Source organism: Microtus ochrogaster, chromosome 10 (assembly GCF_000317375.1).
Source record: "Microtus ochrogaster isolate Prairie Vole_2 chromosome 10, MicOch1.0, whole genome shotgun sequence".
In the NCBI taxonomy this organism is placed as follows: domain Eukaryota; kingdom Metazoa; phylum Chordata; class Mammalia; order Rodentia; family Cricetidae; genus Microtus; species Microtus ochrogaster.
In genome coordinates this window covers 80,906,049-80,929,783 of record NC_022016.1, presented here as the reverse complement: position 1 = coordinate 80,929,783, position 23,735 = coordinate 80,906,049, and the positions used below count along the sequence as shown (strand labels likewise).

The 23,735-nt window shown below is 47.9% G+C and overlaps 1 protein-coding gene across 1 annotated transcript in view; it reads left to right on the top strand.

The window, feature by feature from the left end:
• The first annotated feature begins 13,199 nt into the window (after positions 1 to 13,199).
• Positions 13,200 to 23,735, top strand: part of Dnajc11 (DnaJ heat shock protein family (Hsp40) member C11) — a 51,158-nt gene continuing 40,622 nt past the window's right edge. Inside the window, exon 1 of the mRNA XM_005353666.2 lies at positions 13,200 to 13,289. Within this exon, the coding sequence (XP_005353723.1) occupies positions 13,218 to 13,289 (72 nt within the window). The 5' untranslated portion in view covers positions 13,200 to 13,217. The remainder of the gene's footprint in view (positions 13,290 to 23,735) is intronic.

Genomic DNA, 23,735 nt, shown 5'->3' with positions numbered 1-23,735 from the left:
CTCTCCACCCTAGAGCTTGCTGCCCTGACCAGGCTGCTCATAGAGCATCGCATGTCTCTCACCCTGGGGTTATAAGCACAGGCCACCACACCTGCTTTCCATGTGGCCCTCAGGCTTGGGCAGCAAGCACAACCCACTAAGCATCTCCCTAGTCCCTTTGTTTATTTTTGTTTTATTTATGTGTTTGGCTGCTTTGCCTGCATGTATGTCTATGCCATCACTTGCATGTCTGCTGCCCATGGGGGCCAGAGAAGATGAGAGATCCCATGGGAAGGCAACTACAGACAGCTGTGAGCTGCCTTGGAGGTGCGGGAATTGAACCTAAGTCCCCTGGAAGAGCAGCCAGTGCTCTTAACCTCTGAGCCATCTTCTCGGTCCCATTAGCCTCTAGGGACTAATGGGACTAATTGTAATAAAATATACAGGGCATAAAATTTGCCATTTTAACACCTTTTATTTTGGTTGTTATTGTTTTGGAGGCAGGTTCTTACTTTGTAGCCCAGGCTGGCTTTACATGGGCAGTTTCTTGCCTAGGATCATGAGGCTGCCATCTTAGCCCCATTGGCATTAAGGATGTCCACGTTACTGTCTGCCCAGAATCCAGGATACTTCATGTAGCACATCCAGACTCCAGACTCATTAAATAGCTTTCTCCAGGCTCCTTCCTTTCAAGGATCCCCAGTATTTTAATAAAATAAAGTATGTAAAATCAAGATACAAGCTAATCAGCCAAGATAAAAAGTGGAAGTTTTTCTTTCAAGTTGACATTTACTTAAAAGGAACTCTTCAAACCTGACCCAACTTCTGTGAATAACACAGGTCCCCATTCAATCAGCAACAAAGTTGCCTTGACTGACTCTAGTTAGGATTCCTGCTGGGTAGGGAAGAGAGATGGACACTGCTGTGGCCCAGATGTCTATCGTCTTAGTTGGGGTTTCCATTGCAGTGAAGAGACACCATGACCACAGCAACTCTTATAAAGGAAAACATTTGAGGTGGCTCACTTACAGTTTCAGAGGTTCAGACCATTATCATAATGTAGCATGGTGGGGTGTAAGCAGGCATGGTGTTGGAGAAGGAGTTGAGAGTTCTTACAAGACACACAGGCAACAGGAAGTGGACTGAGACACTGGGCAGTTGCGGCGGGCTTCTCGACCGGCAAGGAAGAAACACCACCACACAAGGATTCTTCTCAGATCACGCTTTACTGGAGTGCACTTGGTTGAGAGAGAACATGAAGCGAAGGGGGGCAGGAAACGAGAGAGCAGGAGAGAGAGAGAGAGACGAGAGAGACGAGAGGGGCGAGAGACCTGGGGGCACTATGGCGGCTGCTTATATAGGGAATTGGCACATGGGTCGCCCTGTGATTGGCTGCCACCATCAGCTGACACCAGACTGCATCGAAATAGGCCCAGGGACCCTTATCCACCGCGCATGCGGGAAGCGGGGGACAGGCAGCTCTCAAAGGCATAGCCAAATATGGGGTTGTTTATAACCAACAAGACAGGATGTGGCGCCATCTTGTAATGGCGATCCTGTCCGGCTCACTACAGACAGTATATTCAGTATATAGACGACCTTGAAGCCCGCCTCCACATTGACACACTTCCTCTAACAAAGCCATACCTCCTAATAGTGCCACTCCCTTTGGGGTCATTTTCTTTCAAACTATCAAATCTGTGCTTACCCTGGTCAAATGTTGAAATATAACCCAGGGTGATTGACTTAGGAGCTGGAGTTTCTGGAAAGTCACTGGGGCCTGAAGGTGAACTTCTGAATGGAATTGGTGTTCCTAAAGACAACACACCAGAGAGGCTCCTCACCCCCCTGCCAAAGTGAGGAACACGGAGAGAAAACCAACAATAAATGAGGAAAGGGGCCCCACCAGACATGTAATCGGCCACACCTATGTTCCCAGCACTCTGGACATTGGGCAGGAAGATTGCTACAACCTTGAGGCCAACCTGGACTACCTGGCGAATTCCAGACGAGCCTGGGCTAGAGCAGGAGCCCATGTCTTAAATAACAAAGCCAGGTTCTGGAGAAATGGCTCAGCAGTTAAGAGCTCTTCCAGAGGACCCTAGTTTGGTTCCCATCACCCACAAGGCAGCTCACAAGTGTCTAGATCTTCAATTCCACAGGATCTATCGCCCTCTGCTGGTCTCCATAAGCACTGCACATACATGGCAAACATACACTTAGTCAAGCACCCATAACATCTAAAATAAATGTTTTCAAACAAAAACAATTTAAAAAAACAATGTGTTTCCCCAATCTACCCAGCCCAGAACACAACCACCCAATCTTACAGGCAGTTTGATAACCAAAGAGGCTCAACAGAAGTGAGTGTAACCATCAGAGCCTGGCTAGATGCCAGATTCAGCAACAAAAATGATTATTTCGTTAATTCTTGTTGTTTCTGTTTTTGGTTTTTTGAGACAGAGTTTCTCTACACAGTGCTGCAGACCTGGCTGGCCTCACAGACATCTGCCTGCCTCAGCCTCCCAAGAACTGGGATTAAAGGTGTGCGCTACCAGGCCCATTTTGAAAGAAAAAATAAATAAATAATAAAAGAAAAAGCAAGTGCATTTTGTTTCTTGTTAAGTATATTCCAATAAAGCAGTAAAAGAAAAAGGAAAGTAAGCAAGTTCGTGAGAGATTTAAACTGTAGGAGGAGGAGGGAGAGGCAGCAAAAGAGAATAAATGGATTTTAGGGTCTAATATGCTTAATTGGGGTCCCAAAAGTCAAAAGAGAAACACCAGACTAGAAGCCCAAGGGGATAAAATTGCATCGCCAAGGTTCTGAAGAACAAAGTAACAGCCAGGGTAAATTTCTCTACCTTTCAATATTCTTTACTGATAGAAAAAAGATTTTTTTTCAGATAAGCAAAATGCGAGAGAGTTCTCCAAAACCAACCCTCACCCAGAGAATTCCACAGGGAGTTTTGAAGCTGAGGGTCAATGACCCCAGAAATTCAACACGGGAGCAAGAGCAAAGTTCAGGGAGTATTCAGAGAATAACCACGAAAGAAAAAAATCTCTCACTGGACTCAAGGATTCCAGAAGGAGAGTCAGAGAGCATCCTGCTGAATGACACGCGAATCAGGTCGCGCGTGACAGTTCATATTGCTTGCCAACTTGCAGGATGAGGACTCAGCAAGGAGACAGTCATCTAAGCAAGTCACCTAGGGGAAGCCCAGCTTAGGAGAGGGAGCACCATCCACAGCTGGGGTCCCGGACTGTATAAGAAAGTCAGCTAAGCAGAGTCTGAGAGCGAGCTGGCAGGCAGTGACGTCCTGGGTTCCTGCCCCAACTTCCTGCATGACGGACTGACTGTGTGTGAGCTGGATGTGTAGTCAAACAGACCCTTTCCCCCACCCCAGTTGCTTTTGTTCAAAGTATTTATCCCAGCAATAGGTGGAGCTGGAACACTGGGGAAAACACAGGCGTCAGGAGAAAGATGACAGAGGACGAAGGTGGATGACATCGTTAGTACTGCCTGGACCTCAGGAGGAAACCGCTGTAGGGTATTTTACTCTTGTGACTTTTGGGGGCCTACCACCCAGCTCCCAAATAAATCATCAAGAGGCTTATTATTACTTATGAATGCCTGGCCTTAGCTTGGCTTGTTTCTTACCAGCTTTTCTTAAATTATCCCGTCTACCTTTAGCCTCTGGGCTTTATCTTTTTTAATTCCATGTATCTTACTTTTCTTCTTACTTTGTGACTGGCTGGGTGGCTGCCCCTGATGTCCTCCTCTCCTTGTTCTCCTGCTCCTCATTCTCCCTGATTCTCCTTCTAGTCATCCTCTCTGCCTGCCAGCCCCGCCCATCCTTGCTCCTGCCTCACTACTGGCCGCTCAGCTCTTTATTAGACCATCAGGTGTTTTAGACAGGCACAGTAACACAGCTTCACAGCGTTAAACAAACACAGCGTACACAAAAGTCACACACCTGAAAATAATATTCCAACATTTCCCTTTTTTCTTCCTAAAAATGAAAATTTTAACTTGAAACATAGTAAGACTGTATACAATAAGAACAATTATCAAATAAAGATTATATTCACAATGTACTAAATTCCAAATCATTTGTGTCTAGCAAATTTAAAGAAAATATTCCATAATCTATCCTATCTTAGTAAATCCTATACCTACCTTACTTTTTGTTACATCTGAGGAAAACAGCAACTGTAACTCTCTGGTCTTCAACTCCATCAGAGGCACCAGATGATATAATATTATTTAAGTAAACAAGAAGTGCATTGCAAATGACTTTGAAAAACTCTAGAACTGACAGAGACTTCTGATTGCCTGGACAGTCACCCAAAGTTCCTTTGCAACGTTGAGGCATCATCTTCAGCATACAGGCCTATAGTATCCAGCAGACTTTTCAACGAGGCAGGAACTTTGAAAGATTGTCCCGCCTCTATTGGCCACTTGTCAGTCACTTTCCTCTGTGTCCCTGCAGAATGTCTGGCAGTTTCTTCTGAGAACCAGGAGCCCTGAAGGACCATCCTGCCCTTTTCAGTCTGGCAAAATTCACTGGTCCCTTTCCTGAGGGTTCCACATGTCCAGTTTATACAGAATACTGTCAAATGGTCACGCAAGAACAGCTTCTTGCCCAGGTGGCTAATCTTGCCACAATGACAGCAAATTCCATAAGGATTTTCATCAACGCCCATCCCCTCTGAAGGAAATTGGTGCACCCAGAAGCAAATGTGTCTCATTGTCCTGAAAAATCCCTAAATTAACAAAACATTTTAAATACCATCTTTTGTAGGTCTTGGGTGGTTTGAAGATCATCTGTTTATCTAAAACATCTCTCCATATGATCTGGAAAACGTACCTAGCACGTCTACAAATTTGATTGCTGTAGATGACTAACTACGGACCTGTGTTTGATTTTCCTGTAGTTCATAATAATCGCTTTCAAAAACTAGAATTTACCTTTTATATTTAAATTAACTGCGTAGGTAAAATACCTTAAACAGGAATAAGAACACATATACAATACATTATAACAAAAATAACTTTAAATTGGTATCAATATACAAAATCCTTTAAACAAGAGTAGAAACATATATACAGTGTGTTGTAACAAAAAAAATACCTTAAATTTATATCAATATATAAAAGTCTTTTAAACAAGAGTAAAAATGTAAACAGTGAAACAAAATTGACTTTGGATTTGTACCCATATACCAAATCCAGGCCAATGCAAATACCTGAGATGAAGAGTTGTCTTTTAACCCTGTGTTCCTATATTCTCCTAAGTATAACAGACACCCGTGACCCACAAAATAACCAAAGGCCACCCACATCCCCTTTTCCCTTGGGAATGTAGACATTGCATTCTCTAGACTGCTTTCTACTGAATGTGGGTGAAGTATTTTCAGGGTCCCAAAGAGAAAATTTGGGATAATGGCCAAGTTGGGAAGACCAGGTATAACCTTTGTTGATGGAAATTACCCGTCAAGTTTCAGGAGGCCTCCCCTGATCAGACCAGACCCAAATAAACCTGGAGCAAATCCACAGCCTCTTGTCTCCTGTGGAAACAAAAACAAAACCTCTTCTCCAAAACATCTTTAATTTCCATCTGACAAATGCATTCTTTGATTTTTTTTTTTTAAAGTTAAGGCATTCTTAAAATATCCAGGCTGGTTTATTTCAACAGCCCCTCTTTCAATTCCAGGTCTTTTAGCAGCTGTCTGTTGCTTTCCAGAAATCAAAATATTCAAAATAAACACAATGACATACATACAGGGTCCAGACTCCCTGTGTTTCCCATCTTGTGTGGCTTTTTCCTTTATATTCCTTTTACTGTCTCTTTCAAGACTTTACTATTACTTCCCATCTATCTCTTTCCTTCTATGAGTGCCTATACCCATTTTCTTTCTTTCTTAAGCCTACGCACACTGTAAAACACACTGGAAACTGTGGAGAGGTTTTTTTTTTTTCCTTCTGGACCTCTTTTACTGCGTACCTTTAAGCCTTTTTGACCATACGAGCAAACTTTAGAGTGCTAAGCTACACCTGGATCCTCTGCAGGCTCTAGCAGCTGGCTCCACCCACTCTTGCGTCCTGCGGAGGTTTTTACTTAGCTTATAGTCTGGTTTCTATTCAGAGGTACAGGCTGAAGAGTAGCTGCTATTGTAAAGGGGCCATATACTTTTTTTTTTCTTTTCAGCTTTTTCAGGCTCTAGATGAATATTCAAGCCCCACATCGGGTGCCAAATGTAGGCTATTTCACTCTTGGCTTTTGGGGGACCTGCCACCCAGCTCCCAAATAAATCACGTACAGAAGCTTATTGTTACTTATGAATGCCTGGCCTTAGCTTGGCTTGTTGTCAGTTTTTCTTAAATTATTACATCTACCTTTTGCCTCTGGGTTTTTATCTTTCTTAATTCTGCATTCCTTCTTACTCCATGGCTGACTGGGTGACGGCTGGGTGGCTGCCCCTGATGTCCTCCTCTCCTTGTTCTCCTGCTCCTCATTCTCCCTGATTCTCCTTCTAGTCATCCTCTCTGCCTGCCAGCCCCGCCCATCCTTGCTCCTGCCTCACTACTGGCCGCTCAGCTCTTTATTAGACCATCAGGTGTTTTAGACAGGCACAGTAACACAGCTTCACAGAGTTAAACAAATGCAGCATAAACAAAAGTCACACACTGAAAATAATATTCCCCAACAGGAAACGATTGGCTCTAGCCTTCAAGACCATTTCAGTGGTTGTCCTGAAATGGCGGCAAACTCCTGATTGCCAGGAGTTGAAGGGTGGAGGAGAAGGGTGCAAAACAAAAGCCATATCCACCTGGACGTTCAAAGACACTGCTTGAGTTCTTGGTCGTTTCCTTCCCAAGCTGGCCTCTTCCCAAGACTTCCTGGGGTCTGCAAATGGCCTTGCTACCGACTAGCTCAAGCTGGAATGCAGAAGTGGCACACTCTTCTCATGCCCTCACTGACCAGACTCACTACCAGAAGCTAACAGGATGGGAGTCGGTTGTCTGTGGCAGTAATCAAATCCCTAGGACCAGAGAATGGACAGAGAAGCAAGGCTTGTGTTGCTTACAGTTTGGGAGGTTGAACTTCTGAAGGGCACGGTGAGAGCCCCCGTGAGGGTCCTCTAGAGACGTCACATCTTGGTAGATGTTCTCACGGAGGACGCTCTGGTGAGAAGAGAAATCATGAACTGAGGCGAGAGAGAGGCGCAGGTTCAGAACTCACGGACGCACCGCGAGAGCTGTGCCCTTCCTGGGAGCTGTACTGCCAGGTGACCAGCCCCTCCAATATCATCCCGCTGTGGACCAAGCTCCTAACACACACACACACACACACACACACACACACACTCTTGGGGGGAAACACGCAAACAGCAGGAGTGGGTAGCCTGTGTCCGACCATTTGCATGGCTCCTGTCTCCGTCTAAGCCACCATCCTCCCTCCCCCAGACACTTCGATAAACTCACTCCACAGGGGTGACAGGATGTTTGCATTCTTGGTCCTTCCACTCTGTGTGTCCAACCTATGATACGCAGGCTGCATGCATTACAGGTGGCTATGAATGTGGCCCGGTACATTGTCAGTAACAACATGTCACCAAGTCAAGGGGTTGGATAGCCCTGCTCTAATTTAATATCTCAGGCCGGGAAGTGAAGAGATTCACAGGCACCACCCAGTGCAAGTCCCATCTGTGCCTGACCCCGGCTCAGTTTTCCAACTTCCCTGCTACCTCCCCTGCCCACCTCAGCTTCCTGTGCCCTGACCCTCCACCTGGCCCCAAAGCTCACTGAACTCCCACCTCCTCAGAGCCTCTCGAGGCACAGGCAGGTTCTTCCTCCAGGTCTTGCAAAGTTGGCAATTCAAAATTCCCTTCAGACAGTTCTCTCTGACCAGAGCAGGTACCTGAGATGATCTACCTCACCTCACCGTGTCATCTTTTCATAGAGCCCTTATGGCCACAGATCGGCCTGCATATGAACTGGCTTGCTTATCGTCTGCGTGCACACACACACACACACACACACACACACACACACACACACACACAGAGTAACTCACAGGCACAGAAACTGCTTCCCTCTGTGAGTTGCCAAAACGCCGAGGTCCATTCTGTACTTCAAACTTCAAGATAAGTGGGCAGACACCGTGGGAGAGCTCAGAAAAAGAAGTGCATGTAAAACCGTTGACAAGCAACCCTGGTCCCAGCAGAAGTCAGATAGCATGAGCTTCATACTTGCCAGGCCCTGTAGCTACTCTGAAGCCTGGGAAGGGAAACAGGGAGATGACAGAGACAAGCTGAATGCATGGGAACAGATGTGGTAGGCGGGACCAAAGGCGAAGGTGCTGGATCGTTGACTGTCCAAGGAGGCACATTAGAAAGGGATCTACCTGCGTCTCCCCGAAAAAGCTGACGGGCTGGGATAAATCAGTAGCTAGAGACCCGTGTAGTTAGAATTTTCTTGGGACTGCCAACCAGTTCCCAAAAATAGTTCCAGCTACAAATGGCACCCAAATGGCATCCAACGGGGAGCCTGAACCCACGCCCGGAGATTAAGAGTCTCATGCTCAACTGACTGAGATAGTTGAGTGTTCATGATTAGTAATAAGTTTACATGTCATGACTTGGGTACTGGCAGTCCAAGAAAGCCTGCGACAGACCAGGGCTGGTGAGGTGACTCAGTGGGTAAAGGCATCTGCCTCTGTGCCTGAGAACCCGAGATCAATCCTTGGGATCCACCTGATGGAAGGAGATTCCCTGAACGCAGCAAAATGTATGCTACTAGTGCAGGTGAGAACACTAAGCCCCGAGAACAGAGGCTCTGAAGCAGAGATTGGGGGGGGGTGCTTCGAGGGATGGCAAGGACAAAACCAGAAAACCAGTCCGTCCGGAAGTGTCTCGCACGTCCCTGCCTTGATTCCATGTCTCCACTGCCACTGAGGCTGCTACTGGGGTTAAGCTCTCAACCTGTGTGACTCAGGCTCTCTGTGTGGCTGGCAGAGACAGGTACAACTCTTCCTTCCGGGTGACCCCGCTGCAATTATCACCGTGGCTAAAGATGTCGGCGACAAGACACTGAATGCTCAGAGAGCAGATAACATGGAGAAAATTTAATTCTTGAGTGCTTGCAAATTCCCTCTTGTCTCCTGCAGCTGAGGCTTTCCCCTATCTGTCGGTTAACAGGTTATCAGCACTGCGCGGGACCGGAGGAATGCGCTGTGAACGGCAAGCAAGCACTAAATCCCAGCCCAGACTCGATGACAGAGGAATAATAAAAAGATTATAGGTAATTCCTCCTCCTGAGTTATAGACAGAGAAGAAGGATTTAGTCCAGTTAGAGAAAGGGCAGGGCAGGCAGCCGCTCTCCTCTCCTCTCGGGACTGTCACTAATGAAAGCGGGGAAGGACAAGAGAGCCTCCAGTGAGGGCCGCAGGTGAAATCCCAGGATGCCTGTGTGTCAGCCAGCTTCCTGCTACCGTGACAACCGAAGGCCTCAAGCATAGAGACAGGAAAGGTTATTTTGGCTCAGGGTTCTGGAAGTTTCCATCCATGACGAATCGGCCTTGATATTGGGGAGCCTGTCACATATCATAGCAGACACATGCGTGAGAGATAGCCCGCTGACCTCCCAGCAGAGGAGACTACTGGGGTTCCTGTCTTAGGGTTTCTATGGCTGTGATGAAACACTGTGATCAAGAGTAAGTTCAGGGGAAAAGGGTTTGTCCGGCTTACACTTCCGCATTGAAGTTTGTCACTGAAGGAAGCCAGGACAGGAACTCCAGCAGAGCAGGAACCTGGAGGCAGGAGCTGATGCAGAGGCTAGGGAGGGATGCTGTTTACTTGCTTGCTCCCCATGGCTTGTTCAGTCTGCTTTCTTATTGAACCCAGGACCACTGCCCAGCAATGGCACCACAATGGGCTGGGCCTTCCTCTAACCATCACTCATTAAGAAAATGACCTGCAGCTATCTTCTGGAGGCATCTTCTCTATTGAGGTCTCATCCTTTCAGATGACTCTAGCTTGTGTCAAATTGACATGAGTGGTCATTGCAGTCCAGTGATTCCTCTTGAGGGCACATCAACAAAATCCTGTGCCTGTCCACCGGCTCTGCCTCTGAACGCTCCCAGTGATCCCAATGACAACACAGTGGGAACGGTGGGAACGAGCCTCTAACACCTGCGCTCTCGGGGACACGTGACCCAACGACAACACGGTGGGAACGGTGGGAACGAGCCTCTAACACCTGTGCTCTCGGGGACACTTGAAATCCAAACTATAGTACGCTGCTGAATTTGAATTTCAGATAAACAGTTATTCAGAATATGCCTCATGTGATATCAATACTTGACAGGCAACACGTGTGTGTGTGTGTGTGTGTGTGTGTGTGTGTGTGTGTGTGTGTCCGTACAGGCCTTCAAACATGGAGATCAGAGGACAACTTACAGGAGTCTGTTCTCTTCAGTTCGTGGGTTCTGGGGAATCAAACTCAGATCGTCAGACTTGGCAGCAAGCCCCTCCACTCAGTGAGCCATATTGCTGAGCGTCTACATAAAGAGGCTCGATGAGAGCCAGAACATTTTAGGGTCAGTAACATAGGAATATGTGACACCAGAGATGAGTGTCCTTAGCTTCACTATTTGACATGAGGGCCCAGGTATGGTGGTCACAAGGGAATCCCAGCACGAGTCAAGTTAAGGTGGGAAGATCAGCAGTTCAAGGTCATCCTCTGCTACAGAACAAATTCCAGTCCAGCCTGGCTCGTGAGACCCTGTCTCAAAACCTAGAAAACAAAGGTAAAACAAACCTAAAAATAAAATGAAGGCACTTAACAGGGGTTGCACTGTGTGTGTTCTATAGACACACTCATAATGGCTTTTGTGCACAGATCAAACAGACACGTGCATCCACAATTACAAAAACAAGGTGCTGGTGGGATTGCTCAGTGGTTAGGAGCACTGGCTGCCCTGGAAGAGGAACCACGTGACGGCTCACCACCCTCTATAACTCCGGTTCCGGAGGCTCGGACACCATCTTCTGCCATGCTGAGGCACCAAACACACAGGTGGTGCATACAGTCACGTACAGGAAAACAAAACAAAACCCTCATACACATGAAATAACCCTTTAAAACTGCACCACGCGTGTGCTTATTCTTACAGAAATGTATTACCCAAGTATGCCGGATTATGCTTGCTCCAGAATTACAGGTTGCTTTAGAAAGTACAAGGTCCTGAGTGACGGTGGCTTTCTGGCAGTTTCTCTGGCTCCAGTCGTGCGTTTTCTAACTTATAGATTTGTACAGCCCTTGGTTTCCAGTATTTTGCCCATGCAACAACAGGGCTTTTGGCGAGGAGAAAGGACCACAGCCAGCCCTGGAGATAAACACATTCCCTTGGCCTGTGGCGGACTCTCCGTCTGTCACAGCCATTTTCCAAGGGACCACAACAGAAAACACTGTGGGCCGGAGAGAGGACAGGCCCAGAGCAGCCCTGAGTCATTGTTGATTTTGTCTGAGTGGTGCTAAAAACCAGGTCACTCTCAGTCACAGAAACACAGACCTGGGCGTAGTGAAACATATGCTGTTCCATTTCTGTAACTCCTAGAAGCTGTGTTTCCCCGAGCAGGGGAGGGAGGCAAAGGCTTCCTCTGCAGCCCACTGAACATCTTCAAATGCAAGGAAAAGGCAAACATCTCAACATTGTAGTTTTTTCCCCCCAGCCTCTGTATGGAATTCTCAAAGACCAGAAAAATGTCAGCAGGTAGTTTTGCAGTTTTGCCCTAATCACAGCTCTGCAAAGGAAGAAAAAGAAAAGAAAAGGAAAGAAAGAAAGGAAGGAAGGAAGGAAGGAAGGAAGGAAGAAAGAAAGAAAGAAAGAAAGAAAGAAAGAAAGAAAGAGCCTATAAAAACTGCAGGAAGAACTGATAGATTGTGGCTGTGGAAGCCTACCAAGCTTTCTTTCTTTCTTTCAGCTATTGATTCACAGCTGGGCGGACAGCCTACTGCAGCCTGTCTCTGCACACCTAGGTGTTTCCAGGCAAAAGAGTCTAAGAGGAGTGGGCAACTTGGAAGGGACATTACCCAAGCCCAGATGGCGCACATCTGGCCAAAAATTAGGAAGGAAGAAACCAACCTCTCATATCTACAGACAGGTGCTGGAGCCTCCCAGAAAACCCCCTTATGAAGGGCAAAGGGTGGCTGTGAGAGGAACAACAAAGACCCTGAGAAAAGACAGGCCATGGGAGCCAACAGGTGGAAGAGTCTAAGGCGCTGCCCACCACTTGATAACATCATTTCAGACACATTTAAATTATTTAGATTATTGTAACCAGGACGTTCTTAATAACGCACCAAACAGCAGGCACCAGGTTGAAACCAATTAGACGCCACTGCTAAATTATACAGGAGAAATTTACAGCAGAGTGGCTCTGAGGTAGGAACCACAGGTATGTGTGCACACCAGACGCAATTAAGAACCAAATGGATATTGCCTCCTCATTTACACAGCAGAAAAAATGGCCAGGTGCTCCTAAATTTAGGGCAACACATTAAAAACACACACACACACACACACACACACACACACACACACCCAAAAACCTAAGCTAAGGAGGTGACCCGTTCTCTGAACAGGAAGGAAGGCTCCCGTGGACTAAGAATGGTGTACACAATCACTTCGGAGGTTTCTTGAGCATTAAGTATGCAAGTGCATCCACAAGCAGCTCCCCATGGGGGTGGGCCTAGTGAGACGAAAGCCTGGGCTCTAGGTGGCCTTGCAACAAACACCAAACCAGGGGAGGAACTCGAGGCAGCCCCGGTTCAGGGCCACCCAGAACCGGGGTAGGCGGCGGCGGGGGAGTTAAAGCCTCAAGAATGTGGCTTTCACAGTCTCCCTTGACAGTTCAGGGAAAGGCTCAGTGCCACCCGGGTAGGCACCCAACACACACACACACACACACACACACACACACACACACACACACACACGTGCAAAGGCTCAAACACGCAAGCCCACCCTACTATCCCCGAGCGCCGCCTGCTAGCTTCTGGCCTCGGTCGCACGGTGGCGTACTGCGCAGGCGCGTTCCTGCGGGCTGCCATGCGGCCTCCGAGCCGCCAGGGGCCGCTGTGGGTAGAGCGGGCTCTTTATGGGGAGCGCCGCGCAGCACCGGACCCTCTTGAGTGCGGCCTCGCCGGTTTGGCGGGGTGAAAGGTTGCGAAGATGGCGACGGCCTTGAGCGAGGAGGAGCTGGACAATGAAGACTATTACTCACTGCTGAACGTGCGCAGGGAGGTGAGGCCCACGGCGCCGCGTCGGCGGGGCTGACGCCCGGCCCGATGGGTCTGGAGGGTCGGACGGGTGGCTCTGGCCCCGCAGCCGTCCTGGGGAGGCAGCGGCCCGGTGCGGAGGCCGCGTGACCCCGCCGCCGTGTGCGCCCGCCAGCCGTCGGGCTGCTCTGAGCCCCGCGACCCTCGCGCCCTGGCGCGGGTCCAGCATCTGCCCAGCTCTCCCCAACCCGTGCGTGGCGTGCAACGTGTCCCGGCCGAGCCCGAGCCCACGCACTTGCGGGAGGGAGGACGAGTGTCCCGGGGCAGCCGCTGCCTTGGGCTTCCCGGGCCCCCGTGACCCAGGCCCATGCTCACCTTACACGCACCTGCCCTAGACGGGGGGTTAGGGTCAGCGGCCTGAGCCAGCAGGCGGGCACACGGAGTCCCGGGACACCAAGGTCAAGGCCACCTGGGAGCCTCCCTGGAACTCAGCCGGACCCCTAACTCTCTGGTGCCACCGAAGTTGGATCTAGCCTCAGACGCTAGCGTTCAGTGCCCTCCGTCGATCCCTTGAGCCGCCGCCCAGAATTTAGACAGCAGGACTTCCCCAGCCTCGGCTCAAGGGGCCGAGGATGAGCAAGAAGTGCTAGGCCTGAGATGCAACGGCGTCCTGACTGGGGCTTCAGCATCCAGGTCAATTGTGTTCACGCTGTCTCCTCGAGAATGAAAAGTAACCTGAGAGGCCCGCACTGTCTGCCACATGTACTTTTCTCGCAGGTTCCCATTTGCTTTGCTAGTCGGCAGTAGAGTTCTGTCGGGAAGGGTTTCCGGAAAAGCTTCCAAGGTCAGGGTGCGTTAGTGGTTAGTTGGGTCCATCTCTGCCGGACAATCCTATCCTTCAAATTTCCTGGTAGTGATCAAGTGTAACCGAACTGGACTGTCCTCAGCAAAGCTAGTTTGCTTGCTAATAACCAGCGTCTGTTAAAGTGCTTGTTTTGAGCACGACCACCTGCTGAAAGAACTCTAAATGCTCAGGGCGGTGGTAGCACAGAGGCAGGTGGATCTTTGTGAGTTTGAGGCCAGCCTGGTCTACGTTGAGAGTTCAAGGACAGGTACCAAAGCTTCGCAGAGAAACCGTGTCTCGAAATACAAAAAAAAAAAAAAAGCCCTCTAAATTGTCATAGCTGCCCTCATAATAATCCATTATTTATTTATTTATTTATTTTTTCCTAGACAGGGTTTCTCTGTGTAACCCTGGCTTTCCTGAAACTCGATTTATAATTATTTAAAATCGAAGGAACTGTCAGGTATAATTCATCCCTGGACATTAGAACTCCAGAACCTAGCTCTTGAACTCAGAACCTAGCTGCTGCCTCAGTTTACCAGCCCACATACTACAAAGCTCTTTGTTCTAATACTATGCTCTTGGCTACCCGGAGTATGCATTTCTCAGTTGTACCAACCACTGTTTCCTACAGAAACACAGGGACTTTCTGGGGCCTGGATTTATAGCTGAACTGCCCTCAGACTTTAAACAAATTGTTTCTTTAACACTTTGCAATTAAATGAAACTAACTTTTACCCTGGCTTGTTATTGTTACATTTTGTTTTTTGAGGCGCGCTCACCCTGAGTAGAGCAGGCTGGCCTTGAACTCACAGAGATCCACCTGCCTTTGCCTCCCAGGTGCTAGGATTAAAGGCAAGAGCCACAGTGTATACTATACCCTGGTTCTTGAGGAAGCAAAATGGTAAGAGAATCCAGTTTTTTCAGGACCCGGTTTTGTTTTATTTTGTTTCAAACCCTCACACTCCTAACTAGATTGAGTTGTTAGTGGTTGAGCCACCTTTTATCTGCATGCCAGAACTTCTGAACCTAGGGAGCCTTCAGTGTTCAGAAGGACATTTAACCCCTAGGATTTTAGGGCCTTTCATTGCTACTGAACTGGGATACAAGCCAAAGAAATACCTCTTTTAAAGGACTTCTTACTTTTGCCAGTGAGTGCAAGCACTCCCTTCGTTTATAGCCGTAGATAAAGTCCTCCTCATCAAACAACACATTCAGTGTTGAGAGCCATCATTTCTGCATGCTGAACTTTGTAGCTCAGGGTTCTACTAGAATGGAGGCTTTAGAGGTGATGACATTAGTGTTTACTAGAAGGTTTTTGTTTGTTTTTTCAGACCTGAGCTAAAGAACAAAACAGAAGGAATCTTGAGTTGTGTATGTGTGCATATGTGTTAGAAGCGTGTCTAAGCTTAGCTTTATGTACTGTCAGCTCTGACTTTAGTAGAGTGTGCCATAGGAGGGCACTCCAGCCTAGAATGCTCACCGTCTAGCTAGCAAGTTCAGTCGTCTACCTAGAAGTCACAGGTGGGAGCAACGCTGCAGAACCTGGGCTTTCCGTTTACAGCTTAGAAGCACTGAGCTGGACTGGATCTCAGTCGGTAGTGTTTGTCTAACTGGCGTGAAACCACGTTCTCCACCAGGTGCTGCAGTCACTGCACAAACTGGGCATGGTGGCACTTGGGAAGCAGAAGCAGGAAGTTTGGTGCTCAAGGCCATCCTCAGCTACACAGAGACTAGCCTGAGCTACATGAGACCATGTTTCAAAAAGAGTTAAGTAAAAATTAGATGAATAAGAGAACTAAAGAACTGAAGTAATAAGGAAATGCCAAAAATTCCCTAAGAATTTCCTTTCTCGGGGTTTCTGCAGCAGAAGGTTGCTGGCTAGCCAGGACCACCAGCTCCTGCTATAAACCAAGCCCATGGCCCTAGCGAGGGAGGCCCTTTCTTCGCTGTTGCAGGGCTTCTGGTGGTAGAGTGGTGACCCCCAGTAGTCGAGCCCACCGACGCCAGGCCAGCTCTGTGGTCTCTTGTGTTAGATGCACGATCAGGACTAAAATTGAACCTGTCTGATTTCTGGGATGGTTTTTCCAAACTGGAGAATGGATTTCTTGATGGCAAATTAGCATTAAATTGATTGATCCTTAAGCTTTTTGTGGAATTTCTCTTTTAGAAATAGGTGTCACGCTTGAGTACATGTATGTTCAGCACATGCATTGTTGTAGGCAGTTGTGAGCCATTGTGAGGTGCTGGAAACTGAACCCTGGTCCTGCAAGAACAGCAAGGCGCTTAACCATTGAGCCATTTCTGGGTTGACTTTTGAGTTTCTCCACATGCACGGTAGTGACTGGGCAAAGGTTTGGCATTGGGCTTGTAGGGTCAGACCTGGCTGTCCACAACCAGAATTCTTTCTGTCGCCCTTTCTGCCTATCCCTAACCTGCAAGTGCTTAGCAGAGGAGATGACAGCGCTGTCCTTGATAGCCTCTGAAGCCCCAGGAGCCTGGGAAGTGTGGCCTTCTGAGTGGCTGCCTTGTGTTCCGGTGCCCTTTCTGTTGGGAGTGCTGTTGCCCTGTCCAGCCTTCCTGCCCATTGTCTTTTTCTTCTAATTGCGTGTGCTGTTATTGTATGGAGCACAGTGTGAGGTCTGACGACAACTTCTGGGTGCCAGTTCTGCCTTTTCATCGTGGGAGAACTCAGGTCATGAGACTCGGCCTCAAGCTCCTTCACCTGCCAAGCGGTCCTACATGCCACTCCTGTTTGCTTTGACACAAGGATGCAGCTGACAGCTGGGGATGGTGGCTCCAGCACACCAGGGCAGAAACAGGCCAGCCTGTCCTACATAGGGCAGTCTCAAATAAATAAAGTAACTAACCGATGATAAGAACAAGTGCTAAGCGCTTGCTGTGAGCTAGGGTGACATGTGCTGTACACATCACCATGTGGGCAGGATGTGTGTGAAGTGCTGAGCATAAATGGATATCCAGTTAGTATTTACTAGCTTTTGAAGACATCCACACGGCATGGTGAAGGACGCCTGTAATCTCAGCATTTGGAGGGTAGGTCAGGAGTTCATGGTCCCTGTTGTCTCTATAGTGAGTTTGAGGCTACCCGGAGCCACATGAGACCTTGTTTCGAAAGACCAAAAACTAAATGTGTGTATAAATGGCCTTAGTGTGCCTCATGCTGAGTTGCTCATCTGTTATACCACTGAACATCAGTGCTGGGGACGTGGCTCAGTGGTAGAGGAAGTGCCTTGTGTACGCAGGGACTGGGCTCTGTCTCCAGCCCTGCAGGAGGAGAGATCGTGCCAGAAATGTATACCAGGCATTAGGTTATGACTGCCCAAGCTTTCTGCCTGTTCCAAATGCTGAGTGGATGAGTGGGTTTTGGTTTTTGGTGGGGTTTTTTTTGTTTTTTGGTTTTTTTTGTTTTTTTTTTGTTTTTTTTTGAGACAGGGTTTCTCTGTAACTTTGGAGTCTGTCCTGGAACTAATTCTTGTAGACCAGGCTGGCCTCGAACTCACAAAGATCCGCCTGCCTCTCGAGTGCTGGGATTAAAAGCATGAGCTGGAGTAGATTGTTTTTAAAAGGCACTGCTGTCCTGAACAGTGCTTCCTGCAAAGCTGACTGGGTAGGTGGCTCTGCTGGAGTTGATTCTGAGCACAAAACCTACCACAGAGGGTAAACTAGAGACTGGAGTCTAAGATACAATAGCGGGGCACCCAAAGATGCCCTGAAGAGATGGGCAAGATGAGAGAAAGTGAGAAGCATGGGGTGGCCAGGGTGACTAGGAGAGGCTGGCTGTGGAGTGGGGAGAGAGCCATGAAGGATGCTTGGCCGGGTTCAGTGTTATCTTGGTGTCATTAGCCAACACTACAAAGTTAAGTTTACTTCGTTAATGAACCATAAGCTAGTTAATACCTTCCTGTTTTGAGCATTTTGGTAATAGATTCTTAACGTTTTTGTGCTCTGGTTTTGTATCATGCAGCTGAACCGTTTCCTTTTCTCTCAAAGATTTTTTTTAATATTTATTTTATTTATTTATCATGTATACAATATTCTGTCTGTGTGTATGCCTGCAGGCCGAAAGAGGGCACCAGACCTCTTTACAGATGGTTGTGAGCCACCATGTGGTTGCCGGGAATGGAACTCAAGACCTTTGGAAGAGCAGGCAATGCTCTTAACCACTGAGCCATCTCTCCAGCCCCCTCTCTCAAAGATTTCAATTGAAAGTATTTGTGCTGTAAATCTAATAAAATGATAGGAGAGCACACGGGCCTGGGAGCAGCGCGCCTGCGCAGCTGTGGAGTTTGCTGATTCCTTCTGGAGGTGTCTATTTTGGTTTCTCTTGCTCCGTGTATTTCTCTCTTGTTCTGAAAGGATTTAGAACAACTAGGGGACTAATAAGTTGTACGCGTTTTAATGAGGACCAGGCACACGGTTATCTCTGAAAGAGACAGCCGCTGCGAATGTCGTTGCTGCCTTGCTCTTGTAAGGACACACGTTGATTCCTCTCTGGGTAGCCACCTCGAGGCTTTGGAACTGTGGGAACTTCTGCATGTCAGGAATGCAGTGTGCAGGAAGCAGAGAATCCGCCCAGAAGAAAATGCCAAGCTAAAGAGATGGACTGCCAGGAGCATGCCTGGTTGGGCAGGGTGGAGCTGAGTGAACAGAGCAGATAAGCTCTAAGGGGGAGATAGGATCTGAGCCGTCAACTTTGCTGGAACCCAGAAGTTCCATGGAGAGCTAATCTCAGAAACCATGCATGTCCTGGTCGTTTGTAGCAGTGTCTCAAGGCACCAGAGGAACATGGAAGTGTGACCAGGAGGAATAGTGAAAACTAAGTTGTGTCACAGTAGAGAGGGGTTTCCTGTGTCCTGAATGGCCTCTCTCTAAGGCAGTTTCTGCCCTTGGTCCATTTGTTCTGAGCAGAGGTCTGTGCTGAGGACAAGATTCCCCTGTGTCCTAGGAGCTTTAAAGGTCACTGTGTCCTGGCTTTAGAAACATTTTCCAGTTCTGGGCACGGAACACAGTGTGTCTCTACCACTGAACTACCCTAACCCTTGTCCCTTGTTCAGTTTTTAGATAGGTCTTAGCAAGCTGCCCAACTGTGCTTAAACTTTTGATCCTCTTGCCTCAACTTCCAGAATAGCTAGGACCTCAGGATTGTGCTACTAGGCCCTGAGAGTCTGTCTGTCTATCTGTCTGTCTTCCTTCCTTCCTTCTTTTTCTTTTTTCTTTTCTTTCTTTTTCTTTTTTTTAGAATTTTGTTGTTACTGATTATCTAGTTCTGTTTTTAAGAGTTTGTGGTACCATTTTGAGCGTATTGTGTCTCAGTTCTGGGGGTTTCCTCTAACTCTGTTAAGTAGGACCCAAAGTCACACAGTTGTTTGTCAAAGCAGAGGCTTGTGTGTTTGGTTGATCTGTTTAGCTGCCTTGATTATTTCTCCTTCATGGTCTGACTGTGTCTCCCTAGCCCATGTTTCCTGCTGGGGGAGGCAGACTCTGCAGGGATGTGAGATGTGGTAATGTCCACTAGACCCCTGGCCTTGGCGATGGAACTCGACACAGAGTAGGATGTCTGGCGGTACAGCCCAGCACCTTGCATGTTGAGTTCCTCTGTGCACTTGTTGTTCTCAGAGTGGCCCCAGATTGCAGCTGAACCTCAAAGGCTATGCCTGAAAGCCAGCTTTAATGAAGACAGTCTCCTCCATGGGGTCCTGTGTGATGTGAGGCAACCTTAGCTGGGGAGGCGACTCGCCCTCTGTAAACCTGTTTCTTCATTCTTCAGCCTACAAGGCAGAGAGGCAGAGTGCGTATCTGATACTTCTGTAGTGGTGGGTGTATATCTCTTTCCACAAGCCAGTCGCCTGCCTTGTAGAGGATTGGGTGTGGTGTCATGGCACAGAACCCCAGCACTGGAGAGGAGGAGGCTGGAGGATCAGGAGTCAAGGTCAGCCTGGGCAGTACGGAGAGGTGCCTAGTATTGTACCCCTGTGGTCCCAGCACTTGTGTCAGACTGAAGATTGCTGTGAGGCCAGCTGACGTGTGTGTGTGTGTGTGTGTGTGTGTGTGTGTGTGTGTGTGTAGTAAGACTTTGTCAAAAATAGAAAAGAAGGAAGAGATTGTCTCAAAAAAAAAAAAAAAAGAGCATACCTTTAATCCCAGGTATGTCCTTCCAGGACAGTCAGGGCTACACAGAGAGATCCTGTCTTGAAAAAACAAAACAATAAAAAAAAAAGGTGTATGTGTGCTGTAATTAACAGTTTAAATAATGTGGATGAGTCCCTGGCAGTTCCCTCTCTGTATATTTCCTTGCATTTTCTTGAACGGAATTTGATTGGCATCAAACCATACAAATTATTAAATTCTAGCTGGCTTCCTGGTTAGGAATCCAGAACCAGCTTCCTTCTGCATCAGAGACAAGTCATTTGATGGTGCGTTTATTTATCTTTGTGATTCTGGGGCTAGCATAAGGCCCATGTAGACCAGGCAAGGGTCCCATCGCTGAGCTATATTCAGCCCTCCTTTTATACTGTGATCTTTGAGCAGGGTCTCATTGAGTTGCCTAAGCAGACCTTGAACTTGGCAATCCTCCTTCTTCAGCCTCTGAGTACCTGGTATTATACACCTGAACCACCAGGCCATGTTCATCTGATCTTTATCATCCTAAAACCAACCCAGGTGGTGTAGGAGAGGGCCTGTCCGTGAGAACCATGAGATGTAGGAGAGGGCCTAAGACAGACATTTTCTGTGTAATAGTCCTGGCTGCTGTCCTGGAACTCACTGAAATCCTCTTGTCTCTGCTTCCCGAGTGCTAGAATTGTAGGTGTGTGCCCAGCGTCCTCAACTCCTTGAGACTGTTTGAGTCTCCACCAGCCTGCCCCCTTCTCTCTCTGCCTGCTGGACGTTGTGCCCAGGTGAAAGTTATGTCCACTCCCTCCCTCCAGGCCTGAGCTGCCTTCCGGTTACTCCATAACCCGCACATTCCTCCCTCACTAGAGTTGATCTGAGGCCTCTGTGTTAAGCTTTGAGTAATTTAATTTGCATACCTTCTATTTGGTTCAATCTTGAGGTCAACTGACCAGAGTTCTTCCAGTTTCTAGATCATCCCCTCCCCCATAAACTCAACCCTGAATTCCTCTCGCTGTTCTCTCAGATCTCTGACTTTGGCTTTGTCTATTTTCACAAGTTATGTCAAGTTAATATTAACAGACAGTATGGGGTACATTGCAGAACCCAAGCCAAGCTCAGGCTCTGTGTAAGCAGAGACTCTTCTTTCTGTTTTCCTGCCACCCAGACCCAAATAATCATACAGAAACTGTATTAATTACAACACTGACTAATGACTCAGGCGTATTCCTAGCCAGCTCTTACATCTTACATTAACCCATTTCTATTCATCTGTGTATTGTCATGAGGCCGTGGCTTACCACTGCAGACTCTGACTCCTTCAGCAGCTACATGGTGTCTCTGCTAACAAATGACACCCAAGGTTTGGCAAGAATTTACATATAAAGCCTGAGAAAGCTTTTTAAAAAGGATTCTAGACAGACAAGAACAGAGTCAAGTATGGCTTCTTGGTAGCAGCATTTTCTCAGATGGGCTCTGTTTGCTAGAGACAGGCAGAAACACATCTTTAAGAGAGGCTTCCTGACTCAGCGTTAGTGCCAAAGCCTCACAACTCTTTTAAGAGGTCCTGCCGCCGGGCGGTGGTGGTGCACGCCTTTAATCCCACCACTCAGGAGGCAGAGGCAGGCGGATCTCTGTGAGTTCAAGACCAGCCTGGTCTACAGAGCTAGTTCCAGGACAGGCTCCAAAGCCACAGAGAAACCCTGTCTCGAAAAACAAAACAAAACAAAACAAAGAGGCCCTGCCACCAAACTCTTAAATGGTGTTTTTGAGTGGCAGTAGAATGCTTCTTGGTGGTGATGCAACTTTAAGTCTCTTGTGACCCACTTAGATCTTTTCCTTGCCTTCTGACCACCCTAACTTCTGTGCCACTGACATTAGCATTTCTGCCCTATGTCTAGTTAAGTCCATATGTGTGGGCGTCTTTTTTATTTATTTCATATACTTTTTTATGTGTGGGGTTGGATCCTCCTAGAATTGGAGTCACAAGTGGCTGTGAGTGCTGGGACCTGCCCCCGGGTCCTCTGCAAGAGCAGTGCAGGCAAGCTTTTAACTGCTGAACCATCTCTGCAGCCCTTGTCCATGGGTCTTAAGAGTGACACAGCTAGTTTGTTGTCTCTTGAGAGTAGGGACCATTGCGCTTCTTTTGTCCTGGGTGGTATCTAGAGCCTAGCTGACATCAATCATCCCTGAGCAATGTACATCTACTGACTTCCTGCTTGGAATTTTGTTTTGCCTGTGTATGAGGGTGTGTTGTTGGTTGTTGACCCCGGAGCTTGCTGACTCAGGTGTCCTGTCTCTCTCCTGAGTACTAGGCTTTCAAACAGATTGCCACACCCACCTGTGCCTTCTATGGTGTGAGGATCTAGCTCTACTCTGGTCTCACTCCCACTTGTACAGAAAGTGCTGCATCTGCCAAGCCATCTCTGCAGCCCCCAGTACCCCATTCTCGAGTGAGGCACGAGTTGCAGGTTCAGCCTCTCAGCCTTCATAATGCTTCGACCCCTTAGTATATAGTTCATGTTGTGATGACCCCAACTGTAAAATGCTGCGTCATAGCTGTAATTTTGGCACTGTTATGAATCATAATGTAAATATCTGATATGTAATCCCTGTGGAGGGGTCTAGACCCACAGGTTGAGAACCGCTGCTCTGAAGGAACTGGCTGCCAGAAGGAATTTCTTTTTTTTTTTAATATTTATTTATTATTATGTATACAATATTCTGTCTGTGTATGTCTGCAGGCCAGAAGAGGGCACCAGACCTCATTACAGATGGTTGTGAGCCACCATGTGGTTGCCGGGAATTGAACTCAGGACCTTTGGAAGGCAGGCAATGCTCTTAACCACTGAGCCATCTCTCCAGCCCCCAGAAGGAATTTCTTCATCTTTGTTTTGGTAAATCCGTGCTTTCACTTCTGAAGCTTGTCTAGAGTCAGAGGGAAAGGGCAGGCTCACACCCAGAGATGCTCTGGCTCCGAAACTGTGAGGCCTGGGCATCCTGCTGCAGGCTGTGGAGGCACCTAGAGGAGGAGACGCAGCTCTCCGCTGCAGGTTTGGCCTTTCCGTCTGGCGGGTATTGATTGTCTCCTCACGGGTTCTTTATTGCCGTGAGAAAGGTTGCCTGTTTGTCATCTTCCGCACCAGAACCAGTAATGATGTCTGTAAAGGAAAACAAGTTTCTCGTGGTGTGGGGCTTTGCACACTGTTTCTCTTGTCGGCCATGCACAGCTGCATTCTGCAGTGTGTAGAAGCTAGTCCCTTGCTGTCCATCTTCTGCTTGACAGGCTCCTTCACAGACCCCAGGCAGCAGGTCCGCGCCATCTGACTGCTTAGGATGGTTCCCTCTGCCCGGTTAGAATGTGAATGTGGAACCTCACCAAGACAGATCCTAGTGCCTGATTACCCAGGCTGGTGGAAGGAAGAAGGAAAGGAAGAGAAAGCTGCCTTGAGCAGGCACATGGTCTCCGCATGTGGTGGAGGAGGGATCAGGCTGTAG